The 15,404-nt window shown below is 39.7% G+C and overlaps 1 protein-coding gene across 1 annotated transcript in view; it reads right to left on the bottom strand.

The window, feature by feature from the left end:
* The window catches only part of CCDC192 (coiled-coil domain containing 192), a 214,532-nt gene that overhangs the window by 137,885 nt on the left and 61,243 nt on the right, over positions 1-15,404 (bottom strand). Inside the window, 2 exon segments of the mRNA XM_066383649.1 lie at positions 14,621-14,648; positions 14,650-14,675. Coding sequence (XP_066239746.1) covers positions 14,621-14,648; positions 14,650-14,675 — 54 coding nt within the window.

The raw sequence follows: 15,404 nt of genomic DNA, 5'->3' as shown, positions 1-15,404 counted from the left end.
TTCACCATTGACACCACCTCTGACTCCCGTGCAAGGAGAAGAAATGAACATTTGTTGATGGAATTGTGAGTACCTGGAAAGCCTATGGTTGAGAGGCCTGATCTCATTAATAAAACATCCTAAAAATAACTCAAGTAGGGAGGAAATAAAGTCTGGTACTTTGAGAAGGGAAAGAAAGTAAACAAACCTAAGGGGAGGAAGTTGATTTATCCAAACCAAAGAAAATGAAGTAATGGGGGTTCTTCAGATGGTACTCCACTTCTACGCATGTCCTTTGGGTAACAAGACCTCAAATAGGCAGGTGTTCAGAGGGAGACTGGACCCTGAGAGTTATATATATAGACCAGTAACTCCTGCAAATCAGTTAAGGCATAGCGCTGAACAAAAAGAGGCACAGGTCTTTGAAAGGGCCCACAGGCGTGGGCATGGATGGAGCAGAGGGGAGGGCAGCGACAAATGGCTAGAAAATAATGCCTCCCAACTTTTGGATAGCAAACCCCAGGGAGTGGCGAAGACCGTTCTTTCTATCACATAACTGAGACCAAGTTTCCTATTAATATTAATTGATTTATTTTAAAAAATAATGTAAAATTTTTGTCCATTGAATATCAAGCAAAATATGAAGGGATATTATATATTCTCTCTTACCATTTCATTGGCATTTATTGCATACATTTTAACCTTAAATTTCACAGGAATAATAATAAATCATTTTCTAATGTCTTTCACTCTGGGAATAAATTGTCAATATAGACATATATATATAGACCCAAGAGAAGATTAATGGCAATCAAAATCCATGTTCCTCTCTTCTTCCTGGGTGCACAGCTGGACTATCTTTCCCAGCATTCCTTGCAATTAATGTGGCCTCATGACTGAGTTCTAGCCAGCGGAATGTGAGCAGAAGTGAGGTACCACTTCTAGATATAGCCCATTGTAAACTTCCCAGGCACATGCCTCCATGATCTCTTCTCTGCCCAACTAAATCTGTATGTCAAAGATGGCAGAGCCTCCTTCAGTCTTTATCACTGAATGACTCTGAATAGCATGAATGAGCAGAGCTTGCCCACCAACAAGAATATTCACAATAAACTGTTATTTGAATGAGCAAGAAATAAATTTCTATTGTGTTAAGCCACTGAAATTCTAGGCTCTATTTGTTATAACTGTTAGCATTACCTTAACTAATAAAATCAGAGTGGCTGATAAAACAACCACAAAAACAAACTAACACCTCTCCTCTGTAATTGACACATATTTGTTTGTGTCTTTTGTAAAGAACATCTTTCAAATTGTAAAACTGATGTAAGAAAATAGCAGTTTAAGCCTAAAATCCAGTACATATAAGGTTCATAGCTATAAATGTGTTTTGTTTGCCACACAGAGCATTCTATTTTACTTTAATTAGCTGCCAACATTTATAAATGAGAAGTTTTACACAAAAATTTGGCTTTTCATCTTCTGAAAAGTTGTATAATCTGGCCAATTTGGGCTTTATTCTCTGTTTTGTGTAAGTCAGCACTCTGCAGACTCATATGACTTGTCTGACCATCTTCCCTCTCCCACATTCCTTACATAGCCTTTGAGCACAGTGGACTTTGCCAGCTAGATTACCATAAATAGCTGGGGATTAAAAAAATGTGCAATATCAACTAGACTCTAATTATAATAAGGAAAGATTATTTTATCTATTTACAAGTTATGCCCTTGGCTGCTTTTGATGGAAATTACAGAAATAGCATATAAAACCCACTACTGCATTTGTTGATCTGATATTTTTGATGGGCCCCCTCACTGTATCTTTTAATATTTCCTATTAAAAAATTCAACATAAGATCTCATTTCAAAATGAACTCATTAGAAAATAATTTGTCATCTCTCCTCCCACTAATATGATAAAAATATTTATCTGATTATTTTCCCCATTTTGCCTTTGGCTGTTAGGATGGCCAACTCTGTATTTCTGTTTCAACTATGCTGAATAGGAAGTTATGACTTAAACATGTATATATATATTTCTTTTTTTATTGCTATTTCATTTCAACATGTGTGCTCTCAATTATGATTATATACTTTAAAGAATTCAACTTAAGGCCCTGGCCGGTTGGCTCAGCGGTAGAGCGTCGGCCTGGCGTGCGGGGGACACGGGTTTGATTCACGGCCAGGGCACATAGGAGAAGCGCCCATTTGCTTCTCTACCCCCCCCCCCCCCTTCCTCTCTCTCTCTTCCCCTCTCGCAGCCAGGGCTCCATTGGAGCAAAGATGGCCCGGGCGCTGGGAGCTGGGAATGGCTCCTTGGCCGCTGCCCCAGGCGCTGGAGTGGCTCTGGTCGCGGCAGAGCCTCGCCCCGGAGGGGCAGAGCATCGCCCCCTGCTGGGCAGAGCATCGCCCCTGGTGGGCGTGCCGGGTGGATCCCGGTCGGGCACATGCGGGAGTCTGTCTGACTGTCTCTCCCCATTGCCAGCTTCAGAAAAATACAAAAAAAAAAAAAAAAAAAAAAAGAATTCAACTCAACCCTTTCATACTTGCATTTCTTATAGGCTGCCTCAAATTCTTTGTGAAATTAGAGTATAAATAAATAAGTATGGTTAAATTAAACATTATAGTTAATGTTTAATGACAATAAAAATTATAGCAAGAAAACAAAGCTTAATATTCATAAATTAACAGGCTATATCCAGTTAAGATACAAATTTTTATTTGATTTTGTTTCTTCCCTTTCAAAAGTACGATAAAATTATAAATAAATTTCTTAGTACCTTTTCTGGATCATTTACTACAAACTAGAGCAGCAATTTTCAACCTTTTTCTTCTTATGGTACACAAACTAATTACTAAAATTCTGTAGCATACCAAAAACTATATTTTTTGCCAATCTGCCAAAAAAGTAGGTATAATTTTGATTGATTTACAAAAACATAATAGAAATTGCCCACCCTTTTTGCTCCAAAGTGACTTTTTAACAACTCAGGTGACTATATTTGTATATAAGGATTTCTGGTACCAAGAATTTACAAATCAGAAGTAACCTTATTATGCGACATGACCAGTAAGATACATCTCTGTTATATGACCTACGTATTTATGCTTCAAGACAGGACATTTCATATCAGACAGCTACTGTTGTTGGCTATTGTCACTTCTTTTTTTATTGATTGATTTTTATAGAGACAGAGAAAGAAAAGGAGAGAGAGAGAGAGAAGTATTCATTTGTTGTTCCACTTAGTTGTGCATTCACTGGTTGATTCCTGTATATGTCCTCACCAGAGATCAAACCCACCACCTTGTCATCTTGGCATTTCAAGTCAACAGTCCAACCAACTGAGCTAACTGGCCAGGGCCCTGTTGTTATTTTTTTAATTTGACAATCTAGGGGAAAAGAGTTCAGTGACTCCATCTAAATAGGCAGGTATTACATATTTTAAAAATTCTTGTGTCACACTGGTTGAAAATCACTGAGCTAGAGGAACATGCTTGATTTGCTTTTATTTTATTTTGAAAAAAATTAATATTAACATTAAATAGTGCTAACATATATAGATATATACATTTCCTCATTTACTTGTCCATTCAGTCAGTAAGGCATCTATTGGACACCTGCTTTGTGTCAAGAACTCTGTGTGAATAAGACAGACCCCAGGGCTTGGAAACAACTAATTTAGTAGAATAGGGTAAAAGTAGAATAGTGTAAAATATGCACCAGAGGGAAGAAGAGTTTCTGTCTGAAGAGTCGGGAGAGGTTGGTCACCTGGGAAACAAGTGCACTAGGTATTAAATGTGAGCAGATGTTGAAGCAGGGGGAAGAACCCAATTTGCTAAGGGATGGAGGCATGAACCTGGCGGAATCCCTAGTGAATCTCAAATCCTCAAATCAGCATCACTGGTGCGTGTCCACTGGCAGTAGGGGGTTGGAGAGAAGGTTAGGAAATGAAGCTGTCCACGGGAAAGTAGTAGGGACCTGGTCAAAGTCCTTACTTGCCCTGATAGTTATTCATTGTCTTGTAGCCAATGAGCAACTCCTGAGAGATTTAATTAAGAGCCTTTTATAACTAAATCTGTTGTCCATGGAACTATTTCTGGAAGATCTGTGCAGGGCCTTGAGAAAGTCAGTCTGATTACTCCCCTTGATCGATGTGGTGGCGTCGTGCTCTCCCGGGCCGGGCCTAAGCCGTGCCGGAAGAGGGACGGGCATTCCTGGTGAATGGGACCGCTCTTCTCGCTCCGCTCTGCGGGCCCCTCTCCTCTCCTTGCCCTCCCTCCCTGCCTGCCTGATTACTCCCCTTATGATGTGTTGATTTAATTTGGTATTGACATATTTCAGAAAGAATTGAGAGTAGCTTAAAAAGGTACAGATATAAAATTAGAAGCCACTAACATAAAAACTTGAAAGAGATGGTGATGAGAATTTAAGGGGAGCAAGCAGGAAGGTTGGTTCACATAACTGATGCCCTGACATCCTATATATCACTTGTTAGAGGTACGGCCCAGGGAACTTGACTCCAGCTTTTCTGGTCATTAAACATATATAGTCAAAATAACCATAGAGTACAGAGAGTCCATAGAGTAAAAGCAAGCCCAGCGCACAGTGGAAGCAACAATATTGCTGGTACAGAAAGGCATACTCTCTGATATAATAATAAATTTCCTTAATAGCAATCTAATAGCAAATACAGTAACAAACTCCAGCAAACAGTTTCTTATAAAATCTCCCCAAACTAAGTCATTAGTGTCATGCCAAACCACTTCCCCCATTCAGTAAAAGCAATTCTGGGTCAAGTTGATGGAAGCTAGAAATGTAGCTTTCTGCTGACCTCACTTAATTCAGGAATGATTTTGAGGTATCTATTTGAAAAAAAAAAGAGAAAGGACTGTATTTCAGTTACTTTTCTGTGATATGCTTTTTTTCTCATCCAAGCTTTAGAACGCTAAGTATTGAGCCCAGGATAGTACTCCTCATTAGCCCCCCAGTGCAGTTAAACACAAAGCTCTCTGAGAAAAATGGTCAACCAGTGAGGGCCAGAAATGACATCCTCTTTTAGAAATTGTGGGGCCTAAAATGATACTTCTTGAATTAAGAGGGTACTCATCTTCATTCACCCACAGACTCATTGATTGACTAATTCATTAATTTATTCAATAAGTACTTATTGAGCATCTACTACATGGAAGACACCATGAATTAGACCCAGGCTCTACTCTCAAGAAACTTAGATAATGGGGGATAAAGACAAATAAACAGGCAGACTATAAGAGGGGAGTCCTACCAAAGGCTTATAAAGACCTCGTGAAGGAGAAGAGAAGAGCTGAGGAAGTACTGACAGGGCATGGCAAGATTCCCCTCAGAAAGTAATTTTGAGTCTTTGATTGATCAATTTCCTAGTACCCTCTATAAAATAAACTGGCAGCTGAAATGAGGTCCGTTATGCTAACAGATTATTAACCACAATCCCATCAAAACTGTGAAATAGTTACTAAACCCGTTCATTTTGGAATAGCTGTTAATACATTTTTTGAACCTTAGGATGTGCCAGGCACTCTAACTACGTTTTATATTTACCTCACTTCACAAGTTTTTGTACTCTCCAAATCACCATAGGAGGCTAAGTAATGTTATTAATTAGCTTCTTTCCACCAATTAAGAGGAATAGAATGTCAGCAACCATCATAAGGTCGGAAGGTTGAAGCCCAGTGCCTACCTCTCCATTTCTGTTCTCCTCCCTGGCAGGAATTAAGTGTTAGGACCACTGTTGTTGTTTTTTTAAAGCCCCTCATGGTTGATTCATATAAATAATTTATCTTTCTATTCTCCACAATGGAAAGGTATGATCCTCAGTCATCTTAAAGTGATCTGATTTATTAAGAAAGCAAATAATAAAAACATGATTTATAATAGATGCTGTAGTAATAGTATAGAGTGAGTTCTCTATGAGCATTAATGGCTATAAGTTTATATAAATCAATGTAGCTCAGGATCAAAGAGAAAAATTCTATGAATAATTTTACATTATTTCCCTCTGATATTTAGACAAGTAGATAGAGATTACACCAAAAATCTGTATTGGAATGTTTGGACCAATAACTTTATATATCCTTTTGATAGGATGTTGCTGTGAGAAGTCCAAGTTTATCAAATAAAAAACTAAAATATATATTTGAAGAAATGCATAATTAGCTAATATGTATTTATTTAGAAAGCAAATAATAAAAATATGACTTATAATTAATTATAAATATGATTAATATAATTGATATTATTTATGAAATTAATATAATTAATTTTAGATACAGGCAGTGGTTCTAAAGTAGCTGGGGCAGCAGAAATTTTCCTTGGGGACTTGTTAAGCTTAAACTTATTTGTCATCTATAGAAAGTGAAGAAACTAGGCTCACATCTGGCGAGAGAAGGGAAAACGAGCCAGAAGCCAGCGTTAGGTGCTGTGCTCACCAGACTCATGGCTTGGGTTTCTGCTGCTCAATTTGCCTTCACTAGTTGATCCTACAGCTAAAATTTCATGGTCCCCACAATAACAACAACAAATCAACTAAGATCCTGGTGAAGCTTCAACATTTTATTTCATTTATTCCTTTATTTATTTCAAATTTTAATTTATTGTGTTGACATGGTTTCAAGTGTCCCACTCAATAAACTGTACCCCCCCTGCACCCAAAGTTCTATTTTTAATATTGCCTTATGAATGTACTAGAAATGAGCTATCTAGCCACTCCCTTCTAGGCAGGATTCATTTAATGGCTGGCGGTTCAGAGCGCTGACTCTGGTTATGAGCAGCCTGTGGGTGTGGCGTGAGAGCTCAGACCCCCTTCCTTTCTAAGTTCACAGAGAAGTTTGGCAGCAATACTCACCGATGGGATTTGAAAGCCTGCTGCTATTTTAGGATTTTTAGCCTCCCCAGATCAAGCCTGTGGGAGATAAGCCATGGATTAAGCACAGAAAGGGTTAAAGTAAAGAGGCAAATCGTCATTTAGTTCAGATAATCCAACCAAAGAGGGTGGGAAGCAGAGAGGAGGTCAGTATAAATATCATCAATTAATGCAATGAAAATATTTCTGAGATTTATTCTACAAACTGCCATTCAGTACCAATGGGTTCTGTTCATAAATAATCATTGAGGAATTTTCCGTTTAGATGAACATGTTTGGCTCTGAAAGAACAGCCCACTGGAAAGGAATTATCCCATTCTCATTGGCTTCAGGTAGGGCGCTATTAGATCCTACTACCAAAGTCTCTCCTGATATTTCCACCTGATATTTAGACAAGCAGGTCGAGATTATATAAAAAATCTGTATTGAAATGTTTGGGCCACTAAACTTTGTATGTCCTTTTGATAGGATGTTGGTGTGAGAAGTCCAAGTTTATTAACTCTGCCATGAGTCTGTAGATTACAATAAAGTTAAAAGATAAAAATTGAAAAAAAAGAAGAACATCAGCAGAATGAGTGTTGGCATATATATTCAGCAAAAAGTCTGAATTAAGAATAAAATCAAGGCCCTGGACAGTTGGCTCAGTGTTAGAGCATCGGCCCAGCATGTGGAAGTCCTGGGTTCGATTCCCAGCCAGGGCACACAGGAGAAGCGCCCATCTGCTTCTCCACCCTTCCCCCTTACCCTTCTCTCTATCTCTCTCTTCCTCTCCCACAGCCAAGGCTTCACTGGAGCAAAGTTGGCCCGGGCACTAAGGATGGCTCCATGGCCTCCACCTCAGGCGCTAGAATGGCTCTGATTGCAACAGAACAATGCCCCAGATGGATAGAGCATCGCCCCCTGGTGGGCTTGCTGGGTGGATACGGTCAGGTGCATGTGGGAGTCTGTCTCTCTGCCTCCTGGCTTCTCACTTCAGAAAAATACAAAAAAGAAAAAAAGAATAAAATCAAGATTATAAAACAGGCACTCTAGGGTCAGACTCTCTACATTCAAGTCTTTTCTTTGCTACCTACTAGTTGTTTGCAGTGAGCAGACTTCTTAGTATCTCTCTTGACTCTCACTTTTCTGTATCTGATAGAGCAGGAGTGATACCTGCCTCACAGGATTGTGAAAAAGTAAATGATGCAATGTGGGTGGAATCATTTAGGAAGCTGTAAATTGTTATATGACTCTAAGGTGTTATTAATTACTGTCACTATACCTTAGAATTAGTCATGACAAGCTTCAGGAATGAAGTGATACTTCTAGAGTACACAGAGTGTAGGATTTAAAGAGGCAGAAGCAGGAAGGTCATTCCTGTTTGGCTCATTAGTTGAACGAGCCCACCCTGTGTGCTCCCAGCTAACTGTACTAAGAGTCAGGCCTGGAGCTGTTTCCCACAGCCAGGAGCATGAGCACAGCAAGGCTGGCCCCCACCAGAGCGATGCTGGGCGGGGACATTGATTCTGGTGCGAACAAAGGATCTCGGCTGAAACTGGTGGGGACTTAATGGGACAGTGCAGTGCTTCTCAGACATTAGCCATGATCAGAATAACCTGGAGGACTTTCAAAACACATACTGCTGGATCCCCCTTACAGAGTTTCTGCTTCAGGAGGTATAAGCTGAGGCCTCAACATTTGCATTTTGAACAAGTTCCAGGTGACTCCAGGGCCTCTGGTCAGGGGCCACACTTAGAGAACTATTTAAATAGATAGTATTAGACTTATAGCCCTGAGTGGTACACAACTGAATCTGATTCTGCAGGCTTAAAGAGAAAAGGCAATTTTGTTCAAGCTAACTAGGGTTATTGGATGGTTCCTAAACGGGACAGGAAACTGATTTAGAAATAGACAGGAACTAGAGCAGTTCTGGTCCCAGCAGCACAAACTCCTTTGTCATGATGCCTGGGTATCACTGATAGGCTATATCACCGTTTTCCTCTCTTGCTTCACCTAAATCAGCAGTTCTCAACTTGTGGGTCGTGACCCCGGCGGGGTCGCCTAAAGCCATCGGAAAATACATAATGCATATCAGGTATTTACATTCCGAATCATAACTGTAGCAAAATTACAGTTATGAAGTAGCCACCAAAATTATTTTTTGGTTTGGGGTCACCGCAACATGAAGAACTGTATTGCGGGGTCACGGCATTAGAAAGGTTGAGAACCACTGACCTAAATTAATATTCGGAGTCCAACTGGCTTAGGACATGTGCCCACTCCGCACCTAGTAGCTGAGAAGATACTCTGAATTATAGGTCCTTTAAGACTGTGTAGGATGGGAGAGATGCAACTGAAAGGATATCAGGATGCCAAGCATGGTTAATGGACACTTAAGTAGCCAAAAAGTTCAGCAACAGCAAAAGAGCGCATGTCCTCTATCATAGTAGGAAAAAACCAGTCAGCCAAGGGCTGGGTATTCTAGGGGAGAGGAGCCTGTACTTGATCTAAATTGGGGATCTCTTATAGAGTCTTAACTTTGAAAGCAAAATGGCAATTGATAGCTTCTTTAAGAAACAAAAGAAGTGCCCACAGTTCTTCCTCCATGCCCTACATTTTTTCCCCTCAGCCGTTGCGATCTAGCCACGACAAGTCTGTTACGGGGTCCTTGAACAGGAAAAGGTATGGAATTAAATAAATGATAGACAGAGAATTAAAGATATATACATAAAGATGGGTTCAGGAGGACCGCATGGCAAACAGTCTCTACTGCTCCTAAGCCGATGCAATGGCGGCCCCCAGAAGCTCATCTGTTTTTATACAGGGAAAAAAACGTGGTCCATTAGCAATTTAATTGTTTCCAAGACAACTCAAAGACAACCCTCACCATACCATTTAGACCTAACTTTACACCAATAAGAAACTAGCTTCCAGCCTGACCAGGCGGTAGCGCAGTGGATAGAGCATCGGACTGGGATGCGGAGGACCCAGGTTCAAGAACCCAAGGTCGCCAGCTTGAGCGCAGGCTCACCTGGTTTGAGCAAGGCTCACCAGCTTAGACCCAAGGTTGCTGGCTTGAGCAAGGGGTTACTTGGTCTGCTGTAGCCCCACGGTCAAGGCACATATGAGAAAGCAATCAATGAACAACTAAGGTGTCGCAATGAAAAACTAATGATTGATGCTTCTCATCTCTCTCCGTTCCTGTCTGTCCTTATCTATCCCTCTCTCTGACTCTCTCTCTGTCTCTGTAAAAAAAAAGAAGAAGAAGAAGAAGCTAGCTTCCAGCCTCTTCCGGACAACATGGGTGGGACAAGTGAGAAGAATCAGGTATAGCTCTTTGTTAACTGGGCAGGTGAGATGGGTGGTTAGGCCCAGCACCTGTCCCCTGGATATAAAAACACCCTGCTTATATTTCGGTCCCCAACACTCAGCTTCAAGGTCATTGCTTCCAAGTCTAAGTATATCCTCAGAAACTGTAGGTCAGGAGCTGCTCACTTCAAAGACATACTCATCACGCCTATAGCTTGAAGCATGCTGTATAAATTCGTTGGAAGGGTTTCTTCTTCTGGCTATTTTTAACTTTTTAGTTTATTATAAAATATTTCATGCATACAGAACGGTATAGAGAATAACATAACACTCAAACTTCTAGCACCCCGTTACCTAGATTTCTCTCTCTTTTTTTTTTTTTTTTTGTATTTTTCTGAAGCTGGAAATGGGGAGAGACAGTCAGACAGACTCCCGCATGTGCCCGACCGGGATCCACCCGGCACGCCCACCAGGGGCGAAGCTCTGCCCCTCCGGGGCGTCGCTCTGCCGCAACCAGAGCCACTCTAGCGCCTGGGGCAGAGGCCAAGGAGCCATCCCCAGCACCCGGGCCATCTTTGCTCCAATGGAGCCTTGGCTGCGGGAGGGGAAGAGAGAGACAGAGAGGAAGGAGGGGGAGGGGTGGAGAAGCAAATGGGCGCTTCTCCTGTGTGCCCTGGCCAGGAATCGAACCTGGGTCCCCCGCACGCCAGGCCGACGCTCTACCGCTGAGCCAACCGGCCAGGGCTAGATTTCTCTTTTTGAAATAATCCCATCAAATATTATAGAAATGCTGGCACTGGTCCGGTCTTGGGGGTAGCTGGCCATTGGGATGGAGGTGAGGGTGGAAGGCAGACTTCTGGGCTACTGCAGAGAACCAGGCCATCAATGATGGAGCAGAGGGACAGGGCTGAGTATTTAGACCCCCAAATACTAAAAATAGGCAAGCAGTGGATTCAACAATTTGGAAGATATTAATTTTAAAAGGACTTTTTTCCCCTTAAAGATTTTTAGTCCTCATTCAAATTACCCTAACATAAACAATGATCTTTATAGACATTTACTCCAAATATTGTTTAATCCCCGTAGGTCTCTAAGCAGGTAAGTAATCATGTGGGACAGGGTGGCGCAGAGTAAGTACCCGTGTATGCCTTGGCAGGGACAAGCCTTTGTAATCTTTTAAAAATATAAGCAAAGTGATTAGGCAAAGTAAAGATAATGGAATGAAATTTTAGTCATCAAAATATTTGCAGTGACAACTTGCCCTTAAATGTTTAGGCTTGCATTTCCTCCCCTTTGCATAGCTATCAACTTAATTATACAATCAATTATTGGATTCTAGAAAGGTGAGCTCTTAATAAAAGGCAGCCAAGACCCCTATGTTGTAAATATTCATGTTAAAATCATACTCTCCTTTAGATGTTTTACTTCTTCTGAAATAAGGGTTTCCCACAACTGTATTTCCTTTGTGCTATTCTTCTATTTCCATTTAAGAGATCATTACTATTTTTCCCTTTCCTGTTATACCTTGAAAGTATTGATTTCAAATTAGAGCAATGCATTATGTAACTGGCATTTCTAAGGACTAAAATATTATAAAGTAATTTTCCCAGAGATTTAAATATCATAATAACTTTATTTTTAATTTGGCCATTTTAACAGTTCATTTCAGTGAGCTCTGTGCAAGGCCTTGAGCCAGACGCTGCGAGAGCGTCAAGATGCTCAGACTCGCTCTTATGCTCCGGGAGTTCACGGTCCAGGAAGGAGCTAGGACACATTGAATAATCTACAGGGGGTCATAATGTGACAACTGACAGAAGAGAGATGTGAAGAAGATCTATATAAGTACCAAAGAAGGAGAGATTACTTCCAGTTTGGTGGTCAGGGAAAAGTTCCTGGGAGGAACAATGTTGGTGAAGAATGAGAGAAACCCGGCAAACATGAGGGTGGGAACAGATATTCTAGGACAAGAAACCAGGAGTATAGTCAGGTTATATTTAGCAAGCATAGTGCTTTAATTCGATTTAATATACCGGTGGTCTCCAAAACTGTGTGCTTACAGTGCCATTCATGGTTAAACATCATAGAAAAATGACATACTCTGGTTCGTTCTTGGGGACTGACTACACTAAGTCCTGTAGGAAAATACCCATTTAACTTAATTTCCAATGCCTTTTCCATTTTTTCCCCCCCAAAAGTCTAGTAACATCTTTTGGAATGTTTTTTCCAGGGGCAATGTTTTAAGAAATGCTCATTATAGCACTTAGGAGCTGTAACTGGGGGATGATTAGGATAGGAAGAACTTGGCGGGGGTGAGGGGGTTATTTCCACAGAAGTGAGAGTTGAAGCATTATGAACTGATAAATCACCCAGAGTGACCAGAGAGAAAAAGGAGATTGGAGATAGAATCTTTACAAACACTGTCTGATACCTCAAGTGGCATGTAGAGAATATCACTTGGAGAGGCAGCAGATTGTAAGAGGAAAAGCATGGGTTTCAGAATTGACATGTGTGACAAGTGACCTAATCTCTAACCCTCACTTCTCTTATCTGAAAAATAATGCCCATCTTGTTGGGTTGTACTGAGATTAAAAATAGATATACAAAGCACTTCCCCTTAGTATACATAGAACTCGCTCTCAATAATCAATATTTTTAATATATTTTTATTTAAGTATTTTAATGAATTGCAGCGCAACTTTGAGGATTTCATGGCTGTATTAAGCCTGAATGTTGGAACAATTATGTAGGAGAAATCTCAGTACTGGTACAGGGAAGCAATCCCAGTTCCGACAGAGCCCAGGACAGGAACAGTGTGGTACAGGAATAGAATCCACAGAAGCCAGGCGAGGGAAGAAGACACCACAGGAATTTCCCTAAGGCCCCTGTGACTATGTTTTCTTTTATCAGTTTTCCATGAAGAGCTGCTGGAAGCTAATATCAGAATCTTAGTGAATTACTTGCTCTCTCTAAAAACCTCTGAGCTGATTCTGCCCTGGGCATATGGCTGTAGGTATCAATCTGGCATGAGGAGACATCCTTTGACAATAGTCATTAGCTGGCCTCCTCAGGGGCAGGCCAGGGGAGAGGCATCTGAGACAGAAGACTGAGCTAATGAGATATACTTCTGTCCGATGATGTCACAGTGTCTCAAACGCAAGGCCTCAGTCATTTTCAGTATGGGTCAATTGAGCATGCAAGGTCAAAAAAGATTTTGAATTTAGAGTTAAAAGCTCTGCTAACTGCCACAGTCGATTAGCTTTTCTCTATCTCATTACAAAATCGGGACAATTACTGTGATTTTATCTGGATCAGCTCATTTCAAACTCCTAAGGGATGGTGACTAGAATTTATTATTTTGCAGGGTATTTTTCTGCGGGACTTCTAGAGTGCAGCTTCTCAGGCCTCAGATCAGTTTAAGGAGTGTGTTGTTGTTCAGATCGGCCATTAATATGACTGGCCGATGTTCTGAATCAAGAAATCATCCCATAGTACCCAAGATGTTGATGGAGGAGGTCACTGAGGATGGTGCACAAGCCTTTGAGGCAGTGCTTAGGGCATCGGGTTGTTCAGAGCATTCGGAAGGGGCAGTGTCCGGGCGACGACTGATTTATGTGGGTGACTGCACAAGGGGGTTGTGGCAGGAGATGCTCATTAGTTGTTCTTTGAGCAAATATAAATGAAATTTATCCTAGAAATTCATAGGGTTTCTCTCAGGGAAGTACCTGCTGTTGAAAATGGACAATTCTGTATCTGATTTGTGTATATGGTCACTTGCCCAACAATCACAAGACTGGAGGAGAATGAATATATATAAAGCAGTAAACAGAGCTTCTTGAAATATTGTCCAAAGACTGACAGTGATCACCATCACCTGAATCTAGAATTACCTAGAAGTGCAAATTCTCAGGTTCGACTGGGCATATAGGAAACAAAAACCTCTAGGCAACATATTTCTAAAAGTTTTCCAGATTAAAAATAATTAATGTTTTCCAGAAAATTCTTGCTAAACTGAACTTTAAGAACTGCTGCAGGCCCATACTCAATGTAATCTATAATTTCCACTTTCATGAACTCACTGAACTAGCCTAGCTTCCAGTCTTTCTACTGTGTTTCTGGTTCTTTTATCCTGGTGCTACCTGGTGATTAGACCACCTGGTTATATACTGCTCACAAAAATTAGGAGATATTTGAAAGTAAATATGAAACTATAAAATATCCCTAATTTTTGTGAGCAGTGTATATATATATATATATATATATATGCTGAATTTTGTAATTTTCTCACCAACATAAATCAGAATTCTTTTAAATCAACTTTGTATAAAAATACCGATTCTTAGTCTTATGATTTGGTTTGCAGCAGAAAGACCACATTTTCTGAACAAATTCTGTTCATTTCCAGGATAACAATGGAATAAATTAAGGGATAATAAAGGAGAAAAGTAGTTACTTACATGGACTCTGAGCTGCTCCTGGGAAACTCACTTCAGATTGTAATTTCTCAATGTACTGAAATGAAGAAAAATTTAGAAACAAAGTGTATAACTCTTTCTTTTACATATTCAAGATATTCCAGATTGAATATGTACCAGTTCTCAAATCTCTGGATGGCCTTATTTCAGCTAGAGGTTTGAAAATCATCATTAAGCAAGCATTGCATCCATCCCTATCTCTTCCATTCGATGGAAGAGCCCAACTATGAAGTACCTGAATGTTAGGGATTACAAATTATTGGGAAAAATCATTGTTTTCATGTGTACTACAGATAATGTTAATCTACCTGATATCATATATATATATATATATATATATATATATATATATAATCAAAAGGGTTTGTATCTGCCTTTGTAATAGATGAACATGTTTTTCTAAGAAAATATATATTCTGTGAAATATATATATTTTCTGAGAATATATATGTTTTTCTAAGAATAAATACCCAAATATTATATATTATTTATATTATATTATTATATAATATATAATATAATATGTTATTTGGATATATAATAAACATATATATCTCCAAATAAATATATATCCAAAGACAAATACAATCCATTTGGGTGTAACAAGAGATAAATTTACATATAACACATTTATAAATGTCCAGAGATTCAGAGATTAATTACTTCTTTTACAGAAATTGATTAAAAGCATATGCCAAATTTTCTGATCTATTCTTTTACTACACAGTAAGAAACTATTTTTTGATTAAGTTTATCCTTAAAACCT

This window comes from Saccopteryx leptura, chromosome 4, assembly GCF_036850995.1.
Source record: "Saccopteryx leptura isolate mSacLep1 chromosome 4, mSacLep1_pri_phased_curated, whole genome shotgun sequence".
Lineage (NCBI taxonomy): Eukaryota > Metazoa > Chordata > Mammalia > Chiroptera > Emballonuridae > Saccopteryx > Saccopteryx leptura.
Note: the sequence above shows the minus strand (reverse complement) of the source record. Positions and strands in the feature narration are given on the sequence as shown.